General features: G+C 42.7%; 1 protein-coding gene across 4 annotated transcripts in view; it reads left to right on the top strand.

Annotated features, from left to right (window-relative positions):
* Positions 1-22,673, top strand: part of MAP3K15 (mitogen-activated protein kinase kinase kinase 15) — a 148,423-nt gene that overhangs the window by 122,397 nt on the left and 3,353 nt on the right. For 3 of the 4 annotated variants that reach the window (XM_043504584.1, XM_038390782.2, XM_038390829.2), the window contains 6 exons: positions 4,483-4,666; positions 7,413-7,590; positions 8,386-8,560; positions 11,434-11,619; positions 13,657-13,762; positions 18,341-18,554. In XM_043504584.1, coding sequence (XP_043360519.1) covers positions 4,483-4,666; positions 7,413-7,590; positions 8,386-8,560; positions 11,434-11,619; positions 13,657-13,762; positions 18,341-18,554 — 1,043 coding nt within the window. Of the gene's footprint in view, positions 1-4,482; positions 4,667-7,412; positions 7,591-8,385; positions 8,561-11,433; positions 11,620-13,656; positions 13,763-18,130; positions 18,555-22,673 lie in introns of those variants that run through there. The other variant, XM_043504592.1, reaches the window with a different exon arrangement.

Raw genomic sequence — 22,673 nt, 5'->3', positions numbered from 1 at the left:
TTTCAAACTGTGATCTCCTTATGCATGTGAATGATCCCATTTGCTTCAAGATGCATCACTCAGGGAAGTGCTGTTTTCATTGGGCTGGAAATAGGTCAGGACTCAATATGCTGAAAAATGAGTGATGATTTCTGAAAATTGCTGTTCCTGATCCCACCTTTCACTCTCCATGTTCCTCCAGTCCTCTCATCATCTCCCTTTTCTACTCTTCACTGTATGCCTTCTTTCTTGTCACTGCAGAGAGTCCTGCAATTATTACCTGACAAATGCCCTCTATGCTCCTTCAGATCTGTCCTTAAAAGCCTCCCTTCCAGAAAATCTATCTTGTCTTTCTAATGCTCCCATCCTGTTGGATGCCAAGAACCACCTGGGAGATACTGAGCACTTTCAGCTCATGGTAATTTCCATGGGAGTTGAGGGTGTGCTGCCCCTCACAACATCATTCTCTTAGATTGCAGGATCTTTGGATTAGGGATGTGTCTTGCACTCTTTGGTAAAGTGATGCACACGCTGGCGGTGCTATATGCCTGGTCAGGAATAAAAAGACATAGAAAAGTGCTTTTAACTAACTTCTAAAATAAACTTTTATATCAGATCTATTTTTGTTCACTTTTGTTCTGAGTGTCAGTTATGGCACTTTGCAAGATGTGTATGATCTAAGTGATAAGATGGGAGGGCTGTGAGTCAGGAATCTATTCCTGGCTCTGCCACTGGCTTCCTATGTGTCCTTGAACAAGACACTTAACTTCTCATTATGCCTCGGTTTCCCCAATCATGCATTAAGGGAAATATCATCCCCCTAACCAGGTCAAGCATGGCTTAATTCATTAATATTTGTAAAGTGCTTTGTGACCTTCTGGTAAAAGTCACTGTGCAAATAGTTTTGTTGTTATCACTAGAACTGTCACAATAAAATCAATTATCAACCATTAGAGACGGTAAATTAGGCTCCAGTTCAGCAAAGCACTTAAGCACATGCATCATTTTAAGCACGAGTAGTCCCATTGAACTCGAAAGGAAAAGAAATGGAAGAGTGAGGAATTTATAATAGTCTTTTGGTTACGTAGTCTGGTTTATTAAATTGTCTGATTGATCCATGAACAGCAAAAGCGATTTCCATGGCACTGTAAATGTCCGTTGTGGTCAGTTTCTGTCAGCAGACATCTTTTCTAGTCTCTGGCCCTTTGTAGAACTGTTCTTCTCTGCATGAGAAGGGAGATGTATCTTTTCTTTACGACATGCTTTTGAGCTATTAAAATATGGATCAATATTTTCAAAGTTCTGGATGCCCTGGAGGGCTCTGCACAAGTTCACAGAATGTCTAGTGTGTGAGGCAAGCAGGGCCTTGCATGTTCTCTGATTTGCAATTGTGGAGTTTGCACAGATTTTGCCTTTTGCCACAAAATTGTATTCCTGAATCTCCTTTAATATGTTTTATCTTTAATAATGTTCCTTTATTTTTTTTAAGTTAAGTTTCTTGCCCTTCTGTTTTTGACCACAACCTTGGAGAAATGAACAGGGCTTAAACTAATTGCTGTCTGAGTTGGCCAAGAGTCTGAAACAGTAACTGTGAGAGGTGTAAACTGTCCCTTTCATCTCACTCAGGGCCCTGTGCACACCATGATTCTTTGGCCATGGAATTTGGCATTTTTCAAAGAATACCATAATTTAGCATTTTAATAATTCATTACAATATTTTATTGCATGTGTAGCTTTTGTTTTCTGTCTCCCTCCCTACTGGGACCTGATTGCAGCTATGTCTTGCTTGGCATCTTTCCCCAAAAGGGGAATAAACTAATTGTACTATGGTGCATGTTCTCCTTGCTGTTCTGTGGAACCAGTCAGGAAGAGGGTCAGATTCCAGTTTGCAGCCAGGAAGCTGGCAGCGCAAGCTAGGTAGATAGGCGGCCTAAGAGGAAAAAAGCAGGAAGTAGCTCAGGCCTGGAGAGCTGAGAAGATGAACCACGGAAGCTGACTATGAGCTCCCTCCCTACCCTGGGGCAGGAGAAAAGGATTCTGAGTTGAACTGCACAAGCAGCATTATAACTGCTAAGGCCTGTAGAGCTGGGCCATCAGGGAGAACACAGTGAAAAAGTCCATCGTTGATCCAGCAGTAATCATTGCTGAAAGTAATCATTGACCAATTGTACATTATGGAGTATTTTCAACTGATGAGTCATAGTTGTGTGTGTATGTTTGGGTGTGGGAGGAATGGGAACAAAGGGTATTTCATGGAGGTTCAATAAACTAACATTGCCACAGAATTTAGGGGTGCTTACTGCCAACTTTGGTTCCATAGTGCTATGGAGAACACAGGGCCCTGGAGACAGGGGAGCATCTAGCTGTATAATGGCACTGATGAAACTCCCATGTGGCTCTAGAAGAGTTTAAGTAAGGTTGGCTGAATGATTTGGGGAGATATATTCAGACTTGAACTAGCACCACTAGGCTTCACTGAACAGTGGTGTATTTTGGCTTGGTAAATTCTAACATAGTGATCTGGTGACATCTGTGCCATAATGTGGTCTGCTTGTTTTACTGCCCCAGAGGAAGCTGCATTGTGAGAGCCCATTCCTAGAGTGCATGTAGCAGGAGAGGGCCAACCCCATGGATTGATGGGTCAAGAAGAGTCCCACAATGTGAGGATCCATTATCAGAGCACAGGAGAGAAATGCTTCCCCATGCAGCTGGCTTCTTTTGCCATCTGTGCTGCCCAGGAATGTAAATTATACAAAGCTGACATTAAGAGACAATAGCTATTTATTACTTAGTAAAGCACTGTATTTGGTGTGCATGGTGCTTTTCAAATCAAATAGAGATGGTCCCTCAGACAGGTTAACTGAAGTGCAGAGAGACCAGGTGGCCTGCTGGTCACATAGTGAATAGTAGCAGAGCTTAGAACAGCTATATATGCCTATGAATTTGCTGCATGGAATCTTACACTGCATAAGAAATATTAGGTCTGGCTTTTAAAGGCATAGTTTTGGATGCGCATGGAGACAAAACTTGGAAGTGGTTAATACATTGACATTTTATACCCTGCACTAAAATTTCAAATACAGGCTCTACTGTTCAGCATTTTGGCTTCAGCCTGCATTGCAAGTAGACCTTACTGGATCTCACAACGCTAAGTTGCTATTGTAAATGTATAATAGTGCCTCAGTGCATTAATAGTTATCTAATGTGATTATTCAGTTAACTCTTTATTTTAGCAAGCTGCTGCCATTTGTTTAACTACTTAGCTACTATCTGCCTTGTGGTCAGCATAATTTCCAGGCTTCTGCTACTTGTTCTCCAGAGTCTATTTTACCTAAATATGTCAAGGCTGAAAAGAATAATTTTGCCAGATTTGTACTGCATGTGCAGAATGTGTGGCACAACTCTGTTGTAAAGGGTACGCCTACACTGCAAAGAAAACCCCCTGCAACAACAAGTCTCAGAACTTGGGTCAGCTACTCCGGTCTCCTGCCATGGGGCTAAAAATAGCAGTGTGGACGTTCAAACTCAGGCTTCAGACCTGGCGAGGGGGTTGAGGCTCAATCTCAGGGTTCTGCCCTCACCTGAATGTCCACACTGCTGTTTTTAGCCCCACTAGAGATTTGCTGCTATGGGTTGATTGGTTTGTGTGCATTGTAGACATACCCCAAAATAGTTATGTAAAATCAGCCCTGGGGATTAAAAATGGGTAGCTCAAGCTAATACACACAGAGGGCAATATCAAGTCACTATCCATTGATGTTTTGAAATAAATAAATATCTGTCCAATCACATGATCCAAATGTGGGATTACGTTAACTCTTTGAACATTGCGTAATTTCCAGCTGGCTGCCATTGAAGGTCTAAGAAAGACACAGGGTCTCAGCACTGGGTACAATGAGTGTGTCTGGCAGCCAGGGACTGGGTGTTTGCCCTTTGTGCTGAGAGTGAGCACTGGATAGTTTGGCATCTGCAAAGTGGGACAGGTCTGGGCACCAGACAGAGGGAATGGGCAATGAAGGGACTCAGTGTTAGGGCTGGAAGTTGGTTTTGGTGTTTGGGGGGGAAGTGTACTGAGAGGGTTCAGAGGGTACTGGGAGGGAGGCGCTGGCTGGCATATAGAATAGAAGGGCTTGGCGGTTAATAGTGCGGCTAGAGTCTGGAGCACTTGTGGTGGGTATGGTCAGACCCAGGGGTTGCATGAGGCTTTGATAGTTGGAGATGTCCATATCTTGACATTTGAGTTGGGCCGGTGTAACCAGTTAGGATACACATCTGCAGGGTTAAACATTTGCAGTAGAAATACAGCCAAATCCCCTACTGGCATAAATGGAGCCCCATTGATGTTCCACTGACTTCAATGGACTTCTGCATTGCAGCTGTCAAACCCTCCACCTGCTGTCAGTGGAGCAATGCCAGTTTACACCAAGTGAGGAGCTAGCTAATGGCCCTTTTGCAGCTATTCATTTGAGGCCAAATAATTTTCTGTTCATATTTTACTTACAGGTTGGGATGTTTAAAATTCATCCTGAAATCCCAGAATCACTATCGGCTGAAGCAAGGGCCTTTATTTTGCTGTGCTTTGAACCTGATCCGAATAAGCGTGTCACAGCATCTGATTTACTCAAAGACCCCTTCTTAAAGCAGGTGAACAAGGGCAAGAAAAACAGAATTGCATTCAAACCTTTAGGTACGGAATTATCAGCCAAGTACAAGTCAACATCATTAAGTGTTACATAAAAAGATTTGAATCATTAGCCAATTCCTCCCTGTTATTCAGGTTGTTGAACATACCAAGAAATCAACTGGAGTTAAACTGTAGAAAGTACCTTGTGGTTTATACTTATATCTTGTTTTGCCTTGTTAAAATCTCCCCACTGGTCAAATGAATAAACCATTTATAATAAAATAAAAGTTCATTTGGCCAAGATTTTCGCAAGTTACTTAAACTTTTGGGTGCCCACCAAGAGTCTCCTCAAAGAGGTCTAATTTTCAGAAGATTGGTGCTCAGCACTTTCTGAAAATCAGGTCCCTTTTAAGATGTGTCAAATGGGTTAAGGGAACCCAAATTTTAAGATACCCAAAAGCACTAATCAGTTTTGAAAATCTTGGCCATGCCCCTTGATGTTTTGTGTTCAATTTATACATATTGGACAGGATTTTCAAACATTGGTGCTGTCACTGTGCCTCAGTGGTTCACAGAACACCAGATTCAGGAAAAACTGCTGAGGAAGAGGGGCAGACTCACCCCACACTGGTGGTTATTCTATCATTAGATATACCAAGCCAATAACAAAAGTAAACTTCTTATCCAGTGTGGTGGGACAGAAGTCAAAAATGCAAACTCCATAGGCATTCCAGCCCTTATTTCACCACCCAGACACTAGACTTAGTGATGATTTGTTATTGAAAACCAATTTAATTAAACAAAGGGGTCTTCTGATCTCAAGAGATCAGCCACACAGTCAGGTCAATATATAACTCAATATATATACTCAATAATCAGGCTGCTGCTAATCCTTTAGTAACTAAAATCTAAAAGTTTGTTAATAAGAAAAGAAGAAGAGAGTTAAAATGGTTAATAGATCATATACATAGAGACATTGCAAAGTTCTTATACCAGGTTTGTAGCAGTCATGTTATAGACTGCTAGCTTGTAAAGTTTCTCTGGTAACTTACAAAAGGTTGGGAGGTCCTCAGTCCATAGTCAATATGTTCCTTTTAGTTGTAAATTCATAGTCCAGAGAATCAGAGCAGAAAAAAGGCAACATGGAGATATTTCAGGGGTCTTTTATATCCTCTACCATCGGCTTAGAATTTTACTGTCCCAAACAAAGCCCACAGCACAGTTTGTGGAAAATTATTGGCACAAGATGGAGTCCAGGGTCATGTGAGTATGGCAATGCCCTTACATGGCTTGATGATTCCAAGGGGTAGCCATTGGCCTCTTGGAAATGGCAGTGTCAGCAGGACGAGCCATCTGGGCAGAATGAGTTTATTCTATGGCCCATTGTGAGAGTGAAGTGTCCTTAATGGGCAACCAAGCTTGAAAGGTCCCTTCATAATGTGTTGGCTAGACTGGATGTAAACTACCTTGTGGGTGTTACCTAAGGAAGAAACACAAAGGTGATACCAGTACATAACCAATATTCATAACTTTGGATACAAAAATGATAAATGCATATAAACAGGATAATCATCTTTAGCAAATTATCACTTTTCCATCGACACCTTACATGATATATTTTGTACAAGTTTTGTTGCAGTTGTGTAACAGTGGCAATATTAATGATAAACATGGTCATATTTCAGTCCTACAGCATCACAAGTGCCTAATGTGGAATATCAATATTTTGGCACCTAGTGGCCTAATTTTCCAGTTACTGCTGTTTCTACTGAAAATCTGGCCACTTTGTTAGCAGGATGAATAATTAGCCTGAACTTTGACCTGCTGAAGAGCCCCATTTGTATCTGAGAAAACTACCCATACAGATATCACAGAATGCAAACTGGAAAAGTTATTTTCTTCCTCAGCTCACCTGTTCTCATCCTCTTACCCACCCCACACCAGGAAAGGTCTGCAGGTGCCTTCTTCCCACACTAGGAACTGCTCCATGCCAAGCAACCTTGCTTCCTTTTCTTTTGTTGCAAGTGGCAGTTCCTTGTCTGACCAATATTGGGTGGTACCAGCTCTTCCTAATATGACCACAGGCAACTTCCTGATGTGGCAAGTGGAGGTGGGCCTACCCAGTAAACACAGGACTGTGAAGAGCCAGAAGTTGACATGTGTTTTTATTTTGGTGGCAATTTAAACTCCTATTTGAAGGTTAACTGTGTCCTAATGACTATGCCAGAATTTTACACCCAACCCTCCCTTACAAAATATCTACAGTTTGCGATGGTGGAGACAAACACTCAGAAACTTGTATGGCCTTTTAGCCTCCTAGCCTAAATATGTACTCCCAGCCTGCAACACCCCTGCTGCATCGTATTCTAGTAAATGGGCCGGTAGGGCAATAGCGGGCACCCAACTACCCATTTTTTTTTCTCACTTCTGATTGAAATGGGAGGGATTGTAAGAGGCCTCTTGGCTTGTCCTGAAGGAGATAACAGAAGGCAGGGGATGCAAGAGAGGCAGATAGCTAGGAGGCCAGTGAGAGATCAAATCTTGGTTCCATAGTCGAGGCCTTGGCTGGGATAATTGGATGCACCTGGTGTTAATTATGTCATAGGAGAAAAATATTAATTAGCTAAAAATGCTGATTCATTATATTCACAGTGACCAACCCTGCAGAATTACCTTGCCAAATGAGCAAATTATAGCATTCAGTGTTTTTGAAGTTCTGTGATTTGAAAAGCACTGCCCTCTCTCACTGTTGTATGATATACTTTATTTAATGATGGGTGTGGTTTGCTTGTTTGCGGTCTCTTGCTAGATTATAATCGTAGTGCGTCCCTCCCACTGCCAGTCCATGGGGAACAGGCTGGCAGTAGCAGCAGTGAACATGGCTCTGTCTCACCAGATTCGGATGTACAGCATGATATGTTCTTTGACAAGACAAAGCGATCTGTTTCGGAGAATCCAGCGAAGCATCCCATTTCCCACTTATTAAGGTAAAGCTATCTAATTGCTTCTGGCGTGGCCTACACAAAGCTTATGCAGATTAGAGTCGTATCACATGTTATCCAAGGCAATTTGAGCATGTAACGAATAGATAACCAGATGTGTTCAATAAATAAATCAGTTGCTTAATCAAAATGTCAGTTGATTTAAATATTGATTATATTTAACTGATTCATGGAGATTTCCCCCAAATGTCTCCAAGTATTATGCCAGTTTATAGCAGCAGATAAAGCATGGGGAACATGAGGGCTCCATAGCCCATTGGAGTCAGTGGTAGTCTTTCTGTTGATTTCAGCGCGATTTGATTCAGGCCCTTGAACAGTAATTGCAAGTGTTCCCTCTATTTAAATACACATTAAGAAGCCTGGGAAGAAAATAGTTTCCTGATCAGAGGAGAACATGAAACATGACACCTTCAGATACATTTGTTGCAACATGTGCTCAGAATGAAATTCATCGTTACGCTCATTCTGTTTTATTTTCATGGCTTGTTATTGATTGATTTGGTGCAGCCTACAGGGCTAAACTAAGCTGAAGTAAATTGGTGTAGTTCCAATTCCAAGTAGTTGACTTCAGGGGTGCTAGATGAATTATACCAGCTGAGGATCTGAACCGTCTTCAACAATGATTCTGAAATGAAAATTGCAGTGACAGTGAAATAAGATGAGATTAGTACTAGTTATTGTTTATTCATCTATGTAAATATCCCTACGCACTTCCAACTGTGATTTGTTGTTTCTAATGCTTAGTTATGTCTTCTACATCTTCTCTTGTCTCTGATCCAGTGTTCCTGATGAGCATTCTGCCTTAGAGGATCGGAGTGCTTCTCCTTCCCTTGAGGACAGAGATTCTGGTCTCTTTCTGCTAAGGAAGGACAGTGAACGCCGGGCAATTCTCTATAAAATTCTTAAAGAGGAACAAAATAAAGTTGCTTCAAACTTACAGGAGTGTCTCGCACAGGTAATATTTTAATGCTGCTTCCACATTCCAGGTTTATACTGTACCCCTTTTCAGTGATCACTGGCTGGTAGTCGCATCTGATTTTTTAACTTTCTGTGTCTTTACTGTCTTCCTCCTTGAAGAGGTTTCTGTAATGGAATGCTAAACTATTATAGCATGTGTCACATACCTTACTGGAGCGTGTAACAGCTATAGGTGGCAGTGCATTTAAAGACCTTCTAGAGTGCACTTCTCTCGTACACTCTCTATGATGTTAGATCTGTAGCCAGTCCATATCTGGTACAGGACCCTGACCTGCTAGTAGCAGTTTGAAACCTATTATGTACAGGGAGTACATGACATGGTGTCAGAAGTGATTTCCGTTACAATTACTTTATACATTTAAACACAAGAGGAACTTAGGCAGGCAGAATGTAATTATCCAAACTGGAAACTGGCCAGGAAACTGGGGGTTATGATCTTACTTGTATGAGAAGCACAAAGGACAGTATACATTGTAGTGGGGTGTTGGTTCAGTGTTCAACCAAAGGGAAGAGCACCACCTTCTGAATCATCAACATATAAACCCCAGCTTACCAAGTGTGTAGGGAAGTACTTGAACAACCAAAGGTAAAAATGCCTTTCTCTCAGGGACAAAAACTTCTTGAGTAGCCAGGCTGTGTGAACTGGTGATCTCTGCAGGTGTAGAAGGGAAAGAGTCCATTCCTCAGGCCACAATGAATATGTCTACACTGCAAATACAAACCCGCAGCTGGCCTGTGCCAGCTGCCTTGGGATAAGGGGCTTGGTCTAAGGAGGATCCCAGAGCTCGGGCTGCAGCCTGAGACCAAACAGCTACACTGCAATTAAACAGCCCATTAGCCCGAACGTGAGTCAGCTGGCATGGGCCAGCTGCAGGTTTTTAATTGCAGTATAGACATACCCATTGTGAGTGGGAAGTCATTATGTTGTGCCCTTGTTCAATGGAGAACAATGGGTGTAGAGGTAGTTCCACCGTCACCTCCACCTCCCCCATTCCCTCCCCACAAGCCTGGCTTGCAGAACAAAAAGCCAGGAGCATGCCCTAAGTATGCTGAGTCAAGTAGGCTTCCAAAAGAACGGCAACAGTCCAGCTGTGTTTGAGGACCTCCACACCTACAGAGATAGGGGCAGGAATTTCATTTTAATGGGGAAAATCTCCAATAATCTGAGAGCTTGTGTGGTTGCATAAGTGTAAATTAATTAGAGCTAGATGAGAAATGAAACCAATTCTGATTAAAAAAAATTAGACATTTTTGGGGCTTTTTTTGGTGGTTTTCAAGTTAAATTTTTGCTGGAAACACTGCGAATATGTTGAAAAGCTCCTAACGTAGTCAGCAGGTGGGTTCTTTACATACTTTTTGTATTCGGTATCAGTGCAATTAATCGCAAGCAAGAAAACAGAAGTAAAATTTATCATCTGATAGAAATGAAAATGTTTGTTTGTCCCTTGTGCGTTTTTGTCCTGTATAAACCTCTCCCATCCAGAAATGATGGTTAATGAATTGGTTTAAAGTTCTGCTTTCTATTGGATCCTGAAAGTGTAGAACATCTTTAAAAACTATCATTTTAATTTCACTGGTCAATGCAGCTCTTCTTATTCATCTACATTTTCTCTGACACAAAACAATCTAAATTCTATTAGAGAAGCACAGACTAAGTCCAGGTAAAATGCTGAGTGGTGTCATGCCAATGCACTGCATCCTTTCTAGAAAGAGTGCAGTGCTCAGGCCTTGTCTACAGTGCTAAACATTGTGGACATGAGAACAGTGACTTGGTCAGACATGTTGAGCCAAGTTCAGCCCTAGCGTAAGCTGATGGAACTCTATCTCTTGCACTGTGGCTGAATTTAGCTCACTATCTGTATCCTGCCTTAACAGCCAACTTAATCATGCAGTACAATATTGCCTGCATGTATAGGAGAAAGCTGCCTCTGGTGCAGTTGCAGTGAATTGGTAGAGTTACAGGAGAAGCCTATTGGAATGGAAACAAAGCAAAAATATATTTTAGGGCTGGTGACTGCTTCTGACAAGTGATTTTCATGCTATGAGTTGCAATAAATTCTTTCTGTATTTAACAAACTTACTAGGTCTTAATTTGTCACAAGAAGTCACTAACTGTAAATTATATACTAATTACATGTCTACTAATGTGATAAAGTGAGAGAATCCATATTGACAGGTTTCAGTGTAGCAGTCTTGTTAGTCTGTATTCGCAAAAAGAAAAGGAGGACTTGTGGCACCTTAGAGACTAACAAATTTATTTGAGCATAAGCTTTCGTGAACTACAGCTCACTTCATCGGATGCATTCGGTGGAAAATACAGTCGGGAGATTTTCCACCGAATGCATCCGATGAAGTGAGCTGTAGCTCACGAAAGCTTATGCTCAAATAAATTTGTTAGTCTCTAAGGTGCCACAAATACTCCTTTTCTTTTTGAGAACCCATATTGTTACTGGACTTTCATGTTTTTGTCATCCTCTCTATTTACATACAGAGAAGCAAATATAAAGGGCACTGACTGAACAACTATGTATCCACTCTCTTTTCATTTCATTGTCCTCAAGGACAGTCATTACAACCCTTGGTTTTGTTTTCACAAAGTAAATGTTAAGTTACAGTAAATATAATTCTTAAGGTTTGACAAGAGCAGAGAATACAATACAAGTTTAGTAGGATTTGCAGATGGGTGATTAAAGTTCCGTCATTTGTGTGTGGTTGTGTGAGAAACAGCAGCAGCAAATATAAATTGTAACCCTGTAATGTTAGCACTGCTAAACCATTAGGTTCTTATCAGTGGTTTTATTATTTCTTTGTATGAGTCTTGATATAGTGCATTGAATACCTTTTCTCCAGAATTCTGAAGAACTGCAACTTTCAGTCACCCACATCAAGCAGATAATTGGGATTTTAAGGGACTTCATACATTCTCCCGAGCACAGAGTGATGGCGTCCACTATATCCAAGCTGAAAATGGATTTGGACTTTGACAGCACTTCCATCAATCAGATTCACCTGGTGCTGTTTGGATTTCAGGATGCAGTACGTCCTCCATTTGTCTAGAATCTAGAAGCAGAAGGGAGTGGCATTCCAATCTGATAAACCAAATCCCTGTACTCCTCTTCCTACTCCCAGGCCTTCCTGGCTGAACCCCTGCTACTTCCCTCAGCTTTTCTTGCTCCCCATCCCTGCTCATTCCTAATGGCCCCCTCCGCACAGCCATTCACTCCTATACCTCCTCTTGGCCCTTCAGTGTGATGTCAGGAACTGGGGTGGTAAGTGAGAGAGGTACTGGGATGTGGTGAGCTGGGAGGTGAGAAGGGAAGTGTGCTCGATGTTGTTGAGGGTCAGGGAAGAAGGTCTGTTTGGAGGAGACCTGGATAGTGGGGAACAGATGTATGGACAACCTAGGGTGAGGGAGGAGCCCAGTGCTTCTGTGCTGAGCCATCAATGCTAAATGGTCTCTCTTGATGCAGCAGTCATTGCTACCTGGCATACTGAGCACTATGCAGAGCTTTAGGTGCATGGAAATCTCAGTGCAGAAACACTTGGGCTCCCCAAGCACTACTGCCTGATGCATGAGTAAGCCAAGGCCATTGGTGCTTGAAGGGCTCCCTCAATGTTATGTCTTGGCACAGTGTGGGTGATCCCAGGGTCCTTGCACATACGTCTCATCCCAGCAGGACCCCTATACATCGCTAGTGACCCCCACTAGGGCCCTACTCATCCCTGCTCTCTGTTTGTTGCCCCATCCCCACTTACACAGCAGAACCCTATTTATCCAATCTAATTGGGACTGGATTGGATAATCAAAAATTTGGATAATCCAGAGAATGGAAAAATGCGAGGCTGCAGTGCGATCTGGTGGTCAAAGGAGAGATCACCTGCTTCTGGACCAGTGTGTGTTGGTTATTTGGTTAACTCAGAGAGTTGGTTAATGGAGGGTCAGATAAATGGGGCTTTGCTGAACTCCCATATCTCCCTAGAGTCCCATCTCTTTTGTTGTCTTGTCCCTTGATAATCGTATCAGGCCCTGTAGTTCAGGAATGATTCTGGCAACTGTGACAGGGACTTTTGTAAGGGCTTCATCCAAGATGTCAAATCCTAATAGCATCATTTTCCCTACAATCTCTCCTGCCCCAGAGGCCACTCCGATACATCCCACTCCCCTCACTGTCCTGATTTTGTAGGTTTTTACAAAATATCAAAAGGTTTATATTTTTGCTCGTCTGGGGGGAAAAAAACAGCTCAGGGCCAGATACTTCAGTGCCTCCACGTACAGAATTTCCACTGGCTTCAGTGAGAGCTGGTGCTGCACATGCAGTGACAACAGCGGCATTGTGCTGTTTTCAGTGAGCAACTTCCTTGGAGCCCCTAATAAGGTTGGTTGACTACTCCTAAGCACCAGACAGAATCCCGTGACTTATATATTCCATGTAATTATGTTTTTATTTTATTTTATTTTATTTTTATTGTATTTAAATACATGACTGCTTGGCTCCACTATTTTAAATGGAAACCCATTCACCAATTTTTCTGTAAAAAAAAATACTTCTCAAATTCTTCTTATGCATTGAGTATATTCCCTTTATGCCCTAGTTCTTGTCTTATCACATCTCCTGTTAATCCTATTCTGTCAAGGCTAAATAAGGTTTTATCAGTCTCCATCTGTGAACCCCACCACTGCATTTATCAGTTTAGTTATTCTAAGCTAAATTGAAGAGAGTTCAAGAAACTCCTGTCTTTATATATATATAAATACAAATATAGAGTATCCTTAGTCTTGCAAAATTTTAATTTTATTTAGTATGGCTACAAATGCTGAGATATCTGAGTGGCTGCTGAGAGCACTGCATTTTATTAGCATATGGGAGATTTGGAAGTTGTTGTTCATGAGCTGGTGAAGTCTGAACTCAGCATCTAATAATTTTAGTCTCAAGAGGAGAGAGGGTTGTGCTGACTTATACAATACAGATTCCCATTAATTTACAGAGCTTTATCTGAATCTTTACAAAACAAAGTTTTGTCTGTAGTGTCTAGGTCCTTCGCTGATGCTTTTGCTTATTTCTATACTTGTAGGTGAACAAAGTATTAAGGAATCATTTAATTAGACCTCATTGGATGTTTGCAATGGATAACATAATTCGCCGTGCAGTCCAAGCAGCAGTCACTATTCTGATTCCAGGTAAATCAAAACACATGAGTACTAGTTTCTAAATGAAACACTTACAAAATGCATCATAAATGGTTTCACGTTCTTTCCAGCTGATTGATCCATCTCATTTCTGAAGTTTGTTAGTAGCGGGGAAATAGGGCTTGAGTGATTTCTCTTCAGCTGGGAGGGATAGGGCGATGGACAGGGACAACACTTTTTTCAAATTCCCAGTGAACTAGGCTGCACAGAGTGAAATAGATTTACTCATTTATATTTGGTATTTTTATAACTGGGGAAACCTAATTCTAAAGGCTTTTTGAATTAGGCCATAACTTATCCTTAAATGGAAGGGGAAGTGCTTCATTTGATGGTCTCTGTGTGTATTCCATTTGAGGTGCACAAAAGCACTCCATACCCCTGAGACTGGAAGACTTTACATTATTAATGTCCATTGGTCCGTGCCTGTGGCAGCCTTCTCCTGGTGCTCCAACCAGGGATGGTGCAGACCAACTGCCTCTCTAGTTCCTTTCTATCACCTTTGGTCTGAGACAGGGCTCCTCCATTATCCACAGCTTTAGCTAGTGTTCTTTGTTTATGTGTAAAATTTGTAAATGGTTTGTTCTTATATAAGTTTCCTCTAGAGCTAGTGAGTTTTAGGAGCCATTGTTTGGGGGGACCTCTGTACTCCCCACGCCCATGTAGAGGATTCCTAGCATGTCCAAGATGCTAGGATTCAAGATCTCTATGGTTTTCCCCTGGGCCTTCCTGATCAGCGATAATCACAACACTTGTCTGTATTGCCTCGGGGAAGCTCACATCTCCTCCAGGTATAATATTTGTGAGTCCTTCCCTCACTCGACCCACCAATCCTGAGAGTTCTGACTTCAAACATTGCTGATGGATCACTCAAGGAGGCCACAGTCCCACCTTGGCCCATCAGACCTCATGTACGTTGGGCAGAGGCACCGAGAAGCAGTCTTAGAGCATGGATGTGTCCACACTGGGAACAGAATTAAGGACTCTAGCAAACAGGACAGACATGAGAAGGGTAAGAGTAAACACTCTCACAAGGATGTATGTGAGAAATCCCCATCTAAGTCCTCATCTAAAGAGAGGACTTCCTCCTCAGCGCATTCTATGTTGGGCGACACTCTGCACCCCAATATGGTTATGTCAGGAGGTCCTAAAGAGCACAGTACCAGTTCCGTGGCCCCAAGAGGCAAAAGTGTCCCGAGACCATCAACCCCTGAAGGAGCAGGACCGTCCTGCGTACCAATGAGCAAAAGGCGAGAGTGGACAACTCCTACACAAGTGCTGACTTGCATGGAGGAGTATTCATTGGTACCGAGAACCATTGCCAGTGCCACCAAGAGACGGAAGCCCACCAGCAACAGTGGTCAGATATGCTATCCTGGAGGATGTTACAGTCTGTGCAGACCCAGAATCATTGATTCTGTCCCCCACACCATCATTTCGTCAGTCATTGGTACCAACTACCAGCGGAAGCATAGTAAGACCATCACTGGTACTAACAGCCCTGCCCATGGACGCAGAGGCCTTGTGCTCCTCCAACAACCCTGGGATCAGTGGGGAGAGCTTACCAGTCTTATCAAGACAGGAAGTCAGCTCCAGCAGAGGCTCTAAAATCTCACGGGCACCTTCTCACTCCCACAGGACCTAGCTGGGGACCCATAGTACCCTTCTCCCTGGAGACCACCCCATTATCCCTATGGACTCTCTCAATGGCTTTATTGGGGTTCCAGGGATCCCTATATGAGACATCCTGAATACAGATAGACAAGAATGCAAGTTGAGGAAGAACCCCAACCCACTGAGGAATGCTCTGAGGAAGAGAAACAACTCAACAAGGCAGAGCTACTAGCCACTGTGGGGATATCCTTGTTCTCACTAGATGAGACAGTCACACCAGCCGATGACTATAGGCAATTTCAAGATCTCCTAAGGAGAACTGCAGACATGCTTCATATCCTCCTGGAAGAAGCATTGGTTATCCCTCACATTACTGGATATCTTTCAAAGTTAGGATCTTAGCAAGGTGGCATTGCCAATCAATGAGGCTATATTAGGTCTAGCCAAGATGGTCTGGCATATTCCAGCCATCTGTGCTCCCACTCTGAAAAAAACAAAGGAGAAATATTTTATACCATCTAAAGCGGCATAATATTTATTCTTGCATCCCACTCTGAACTTCTAGTGGTGCAGGCTGTCACTGAAAGGAACAAGCAATATCAACCCAGATCTATACCCACAAATAAGGAGGCCAGATGTCTAGGCTTCTTTGAGAGAAAGAACTACACTTCCTCAAGTTTACAGTTCTGCATAGCACACTATCAGGCTTTAATGGCCAAGTATGAGTTTATTAATTATAATCCGTTCTCTAAATTTGTCAACTGGCTGCTTCAAGAACGCAGACTTCAATTCCAAACAATCATCAAAGAAGGTAAATTGCTAGTCAGGTCTGCCCTCCAAGCTTTGGTAGATGCAGCAGATACAGCCTCCCACTCGATGGCACCATCTGTAGTCATGAGGTGGGCTTTGTGACTCCAATCCTCCAGATTTCCCAAAGAAGCCCAATCAACCTTGGAAGAGCTGCCCATCAAGGGAAATAACCTATTCATTGAGAAGACGGACTAACCATTATATACCCTTAAGGACTCAAGAGCAACATTCCCTTTGCTGATATTTGGATGGATGATGAACTTAGAGCATGCTTGGAGACCGTACAGTCCATCCTCAGCAATAACAGAAAATGCTAAGCAGCAAAATGGAAGAGATTTTCCTTATGACATCAATTCCAAGACTCCCTACAATTATGACCTACCTCCTCTCTCTGAAAACATCAAAGTTCTCTAGTGCACTTGGCGGCTATTAGTGCCTTTCACCCTCCAATGGACAAGTATTCAGTCTTCAGCCACCCGACTATAGTCAGGTTTCTGAAGGTACTTCTCAGATCCTTTCCCCCAGTGCTGAAATCTACTCTGACATGGGACCTCAATCTAGTCCAGTCAGCATTAACAAATTCTCCCTTCGAACCTTTAGCCTCATGTTCCTTCATTCCTCTGTCTATGAAGGTTGCCTATCTGGTTGCTCACCTCAGGCAGAAGAGTAGGTGAGCTGAAGGCCCTTGCAGTTGACCCAACTTGTATATTCTTCCATAATGATAAAGTTTCCCTGAGGTTACATTCTAAATTCAGTCCAAAAGTAATCTCATAATTCCATCTGATTTAGGTCATCCACTTACCTGTCTTCTATCCAAAGCCCCATGCCACCACAGAGGACAGTGTCTATTGAGCCTTGACCTTTTACCTACAGTGGACAACGTCTTTCAGGAAATCTCCTAAATTATATGTCTCCTTTGTTTCCCCCCTCATACATTCAGCCCTCTCCTCACAGAGACTTCCTAAATGGATTTTGGGCTGTGTCCTGCTTTGCTGTGAGTTGACAGTAACCCCCACAGCGTGAGAGAGCACACCTGACCAGAGCCCACTGTACATCTGTAACTTCATGTAGAGATGTCCCTCTTCTAGAGATTTGCAGAGCAGCAGCATGGGGCTCTGTGCCTACCTTTGAGACATTTTGTCCTGATACAAGCTTCTATAGAAAATGCATCCTTCAGTCTGTGGTACAGCAGGATTCCTCAACCCTCCTCCTCAATGAGTATGGCTTGTGAGTCGCCTCGAATGGTATACACATACAGACCATCATTCAAAGAAAGTCTGGCAACTTACCTTGTACAGCAGCTGGAGTTCTTTGAGATGTGTCCCTGTGTGTATTCCACTGCCCACCTCTGCTTCAGATCCTTATCAAAGATTATTTGCTTTGGAGAAGGACCTGGAGAGGCAGTCAGTCCACATCACCCCTTGTACCCTTGGTTTGGAGCAGAAGGAGAAGGGTGCAGGCATGAGCCAATGGACACTGCTAGTGAAAATCTTCCGGATTCAGGCATATGGAGCACATGTGCAGTTCAGGAGGAACACAGATAGGAACAACATATCTCGAAGAATGCCAGTTAGTGCACAAAGTAAGTAACCAAACTTTTCTGGAATTCTTCTTTCTCTAAAAGCAACTCTGTTCCCCCATTATGTAAACAGAATCCTGAATAGCTACTGCCTATCCATGCTATTTATTACTTCTGCTACATCATCAGCGCACTTGCCATTTTATAGACTAGTAAGATTGTGAACACCATATAAACAGGGACCTATCCAAAGATGAATGCACTAATATTGCTACTGCTGCTGTTTAATCCTGTTTGGAAATGATGCCACAAAGTTTGTGGTCCAACCAATGTAAGAGACTAATGCTATCATGTGTTAATATTTGCCAAGATTACATTTCACTCCTAGCTACTGGTATCTCCTTTATTAAACACCCTAGGAAAAGTACATTCCATGTGGGAAGCATCAGGATAAAATCTCATCACTACTTTTACTCAAGCTGAGGCAGCTTTTTCCAGGTAGAGAGGAAATATGCTGCCCGTAAGATGTCCGGAAAAGGAGCCGCTTTCCTGTAGCTTCCTCACATTCACTGCCTCCAAAAAAGCCAGGGTAAGTGGTACTAAGTTGACTTCTTCACTGGTTTGTGCAGAACTTCAAGCTCACTTTGAGCCAGCTTCAGAGACTGAAGGAGTGGAAGAAGATGCCGATGAAGTGGAAGATGATTGCCACCCAGTGGAACAAAATGGAAATGAAGAGCCAGGTGTCACATCTGGAGTGAGCACACTCAGTTCTGTGGTGTCACATGAATCACAGCAGCAACATCTTAATCTGCAGCTAGCCAAACTTAAACAAGAGACAAACAGGTAATTTCTCTTGTAGAGCTGTGCCTTTTGCCATGTAGTCTTCAGAAAACCTTCAAGAATAAACCTACTCAAAAAAGAATGTTTATTCATAGGCATATGTTCATCAACCACAGTATCCTCTAGTCAAAGTAGAATTTGCAGGAGTTCACCAAGTGGTCTGCGAAAGGTACCCAGCAATATATCTAGGCACTTGTATAATTTTCACCAAATTTTACAACACCACTTAGGATCTTGCAATTCACAGAAAGTACACGGAAAAAATGTTGGAGTCCCAGTAAGCATTGACACACTCTCTTTTTATTTGTAAATAAGAGTTCTCAGGTAAGGGTGCCAAACACTGGATATTAAATATAAGCACAGGATTCCCAGTGTGATCTGAACTCCAGTTTTCTCACCAATGTTGTGGAGTAGTGGCAACTAAAATGAGGTGTCTAAATTTCACGTCAGAAAATTCCAAATAATCACATACAATTTCTGGTCTAAGAACTCAGGATGTAATGCCCAGTAATGGGGAGACAATCTGCATTAGACAACTCAGAAGGTTTTATATATTCCTATACAGTAGGACTCACATCAGCCCCTTCGCCCCAGTAATGAAAAACCTGGAGTCCTTGTCAGTTGATAATATTGTAAAAGCTGCAGCTCTGTCAACACAGGCTTAATATGGGACCACACAGTAAAATAAGAAATGCACTGATTTGTTGAATTACTAAAACTTTGGGATCTCTGGGCACCATCAGGATTGGCTAGATACTGTGCAAACATAAAGGAAAGAGGGTCCTTCATGGTGGAGAAAACTGAATATTCATGTAAAAATTCTTATTGATGAAAGAACGGTTCTTTACCCCCTAGTAACTATGCTTACTGTACAGTAAAGAACTGTGGTTCTTTGAGATGTGTGTGTTCCACTTCAGGTGTACTCATGCCTCATGTGTGCGAGATTGGACTCTTTGAGGAGCAACATCCAGTGAGGTCCTCTTGTGCTTCGTAATTGTGTGTGTAAAGAATGGGACAGCTGACACTGCTTTCCCGTTCCTTTGCTAATGCTAAATCCAATGGGGCAGTAACTGTGTACAGTAGCTAGGAAAGAGGGTGGGCCATGGAATGCATGTGGATGACAACATCCTGAGGAACCAGTTTTTGTAGGATAAGTAACCTTTCTTCTTCGAGTGATTGCCCACATGGATTCCACTTCTGGTGAGATTCAAGCAGTAACTCACATCCATGCGCCGAGTGTGATGACTGTGGGACAGCTCTGCCGAAATGGGTGTCGGAGCTGTCCACCAGCAAATACTGCAGGGTGAAAGTGTGAACTGAATTCCAGGTAGCTGCGCTGCAGGTTTCTATGATTAGGGAAGTTGCAGAAGCTGCCTAAGCTCTGGTGGAATGAGTCCTAATGTGCCCACTGCACCTCAGTGTACCACCACATAGCATGCCTTAAAAGACCCATTTTGACAGTTTTTAGGTGGAGATAGGGTCTGTGAGTAAATGCTAGGAATAATCTAGGAGAATTCTTAAAACAACTGTTCTGTCCAGATAATACTGTGACACCTTGAAGAGTCAGGAGGAAAGCTATGAACACTAGCCAAATGGCCCTCAATTCCAGGATGTTTTAGTGAATATTGGCCTTCTGCGGGGAGCCAGAAGCATTGGGTCTGATGGCCCAGATGCAGTCCCCATTCTATTATGAATAAGTGTCACTAGTGTCATGAGGTGTGGAGCAGGACTCTGCTGGAGACATGGAGATGGTCCTTCAACCAATCTTATGAGAGGACCCCCTGGGGAATTGTGACCTCTGTACACTACGTCATGACCTTTAATATGACACAGTGTAAACACTACATGAGTTCTGTATCTCAGCCCCTGGCAGGCACAAGGAACTGGAGTGCAGTTGCAGCCACCCTTTGGAAACAGGGACTGCAGGCCCTACCCCTCTCCCTACACCCTGAGCTTACCCTGTGCCCGCACACATCCCCTAGCCATCCCTCTCCCTACCCCTAGTGCCACACACCGCTCCCTGCCCCCTGAGCTACTGTCCTGCCAGGGGATGATGTCTTTGCATGCAGTGCAGGGAAACTGGCACCCTATCTCACGAGACACGAGTTTCAAACAGGTTCTGGGCTGATGTTGTCAGCTAAGTTCGAAGCTGTTTGACGAGGTTGTGAATGGTGAGAAATCTGTCCTGGGGCAGATAGGCCTTTGCCAGTAAGGAGTCCGGTAAAGCCCCCATGAATTCTATACTTGGGACAGGGCTGAAAGTAGACTCCGGTCTGTTGACTCTGAGGCACACTGTGGCAAAGAGAACCAAAAGTACTCAAATGGAGTCATTCATGGGTGGAGCTGACTGACCTCGAATCAGCCAATCTGGGGTCGATTTTAATTCCTTGCCTTGTCAGATGTGTAGCCAGGCATTTGGTGAAGAGGCCAAAGGTCTTGAGCCTATAGTGCTAATGAGACTTCTTCACAAGAAACATGATGTATTTCCTGTGAGCCAGCTAGACTTCAACATGACAGTATATCTTGCAAGCCAAGAGCCCAGCTTGAGAATCCAGCATTGAGAATATGTATGCTGGTGTCACCATTGTGAATTTGAACCAATGGATGAACTTGAGTTTCAGAGGGCCGAAGGGTACCATCCCCCTTTCTTCTGTGGGAGCAGGGAAATGATGAGACTAAACTAATATAACTGGCTAGAAGATAAATGACATAGTGTAGGGGTTCTCAACCTTTTTCTCTCTGAGGCTCCCCCTTGATATACTATAAAAATGCCAGGGCCCAGCAGGGGAGTGGGGGTGCAGGGCAGGGGCCTTGGGCATAGGTATAATTTGGCTTCGTAACTCAAAGGTTGGTGGCTTAGCTCAAAAAGTTTGAAAACAGCTTGGGGTACCTAGGGGCTGGGTGATTACAAACCTGCCTTTACTGAATTTTAAGAAAGCCCCAGAAAGTCTGATTTGTCAACAGCACATACTCCCCCATATAGCTTTTATAATTTCAGTCTTCCTTTAACTTCTCATATTTTTCTTAGGTGTCTATAAAGCAGTAGTTTAATTTGTTCTTTGTATACAATATTTTAAAAGAGGTTTTTAAATTGCAAGTTGAAAATGTACTTCAAATTCTGAATCTTAAATCTCAGGATCATTTTGGTCAAAAGGGCCAACAGACCAGTAAAATTGTTTGTTCAAAGATCCAAGTGCGGCTCTCGGTATGTGATACAAGTCTGAGTTTTGTCTAAAGCAAGAGACTTTGTTCAGAGATGCACTGTTACCAGGAGCCATACATACGGGCTCTCTGACCAAAGAAAACACCTTCATTTTAAAACCCCAACACATACTTAGTGATGGTTAAGCACCTTATATATTTGCAAATGTTTTGTATCTAGTCTCAAATTCCTAATACATTGTGAGAATAGAGATTTTATAGCACGAGCATCTGATGCTATAACCAGTTACTAAAGTAAAAAGCCACTTTAGTTCCACACATTAATATAAATAATTTTCTACTAGTTCTCTGACATTGCTTGGCAAATTACTTACCAAGAGTCACTTCTCCCCTGCCTTCTTGAATGGCTATTCAATTTTCAGGATGCTGAAATTTAAAAAGACTGAGGGCTGTAAGGCCTTTACACAAGGCAAAAGGGTATTTGGACCCATTTGAAGTAGAATCTCAATTATTAACTACCCCAAAGGAATTCAACGGAAATGTAAGAAAAAGAGTTTCAATTTTGTTGGAAAGTTCTGAGAGTATCTTACAATCAATATAGCCAATGAATGGAAGAAAAATTACCACCCTGCTGCATAGACAGTAGCAGAGTGCATATTCCTGAACTGAAGATGTTGCTGTAGCCAATCCATGAAGGCACTGAGTCAATGAAAGGATGACAGCAGCTAATTTTTTAATCCAGCCAAAGAGGGAGATTTTCCTCCTTCAGTAAGACTACAGAAAGAATATAAAAGCTTGCTGTGCTGAGCAACCAGTAGCACAATGCTCATGTCTCTCAACTTCAGCAGGCAATTCTCAGAAGCGAACCCATCACAGAGCCTGTTTGACACTTCTGCAAGCAAGCAATAACATCAATTGGACAGCTAACAAGAAAGAAGCTACAGAACAGCATCAAGATGC

Source organism: Dermochelys coriacea, chromosome 1 (assembly GCF_009764565.3).
Source record: "Dermochelys coriacea isolate rDerCor1 chromosome 1, rDerCor1.pri.v4, whole genome shotgun sequence".
Lineage (NCBI taxonomy): Eukaryota > Metazoa > Chordata > Testudines > Dermochelyidae > Dermochelys > Dermochelys coriacea.
Note: the sequence above shows the minus strand (reverse complement) of the source record. Positions and strands in the feature narration are given on the sequence as shown.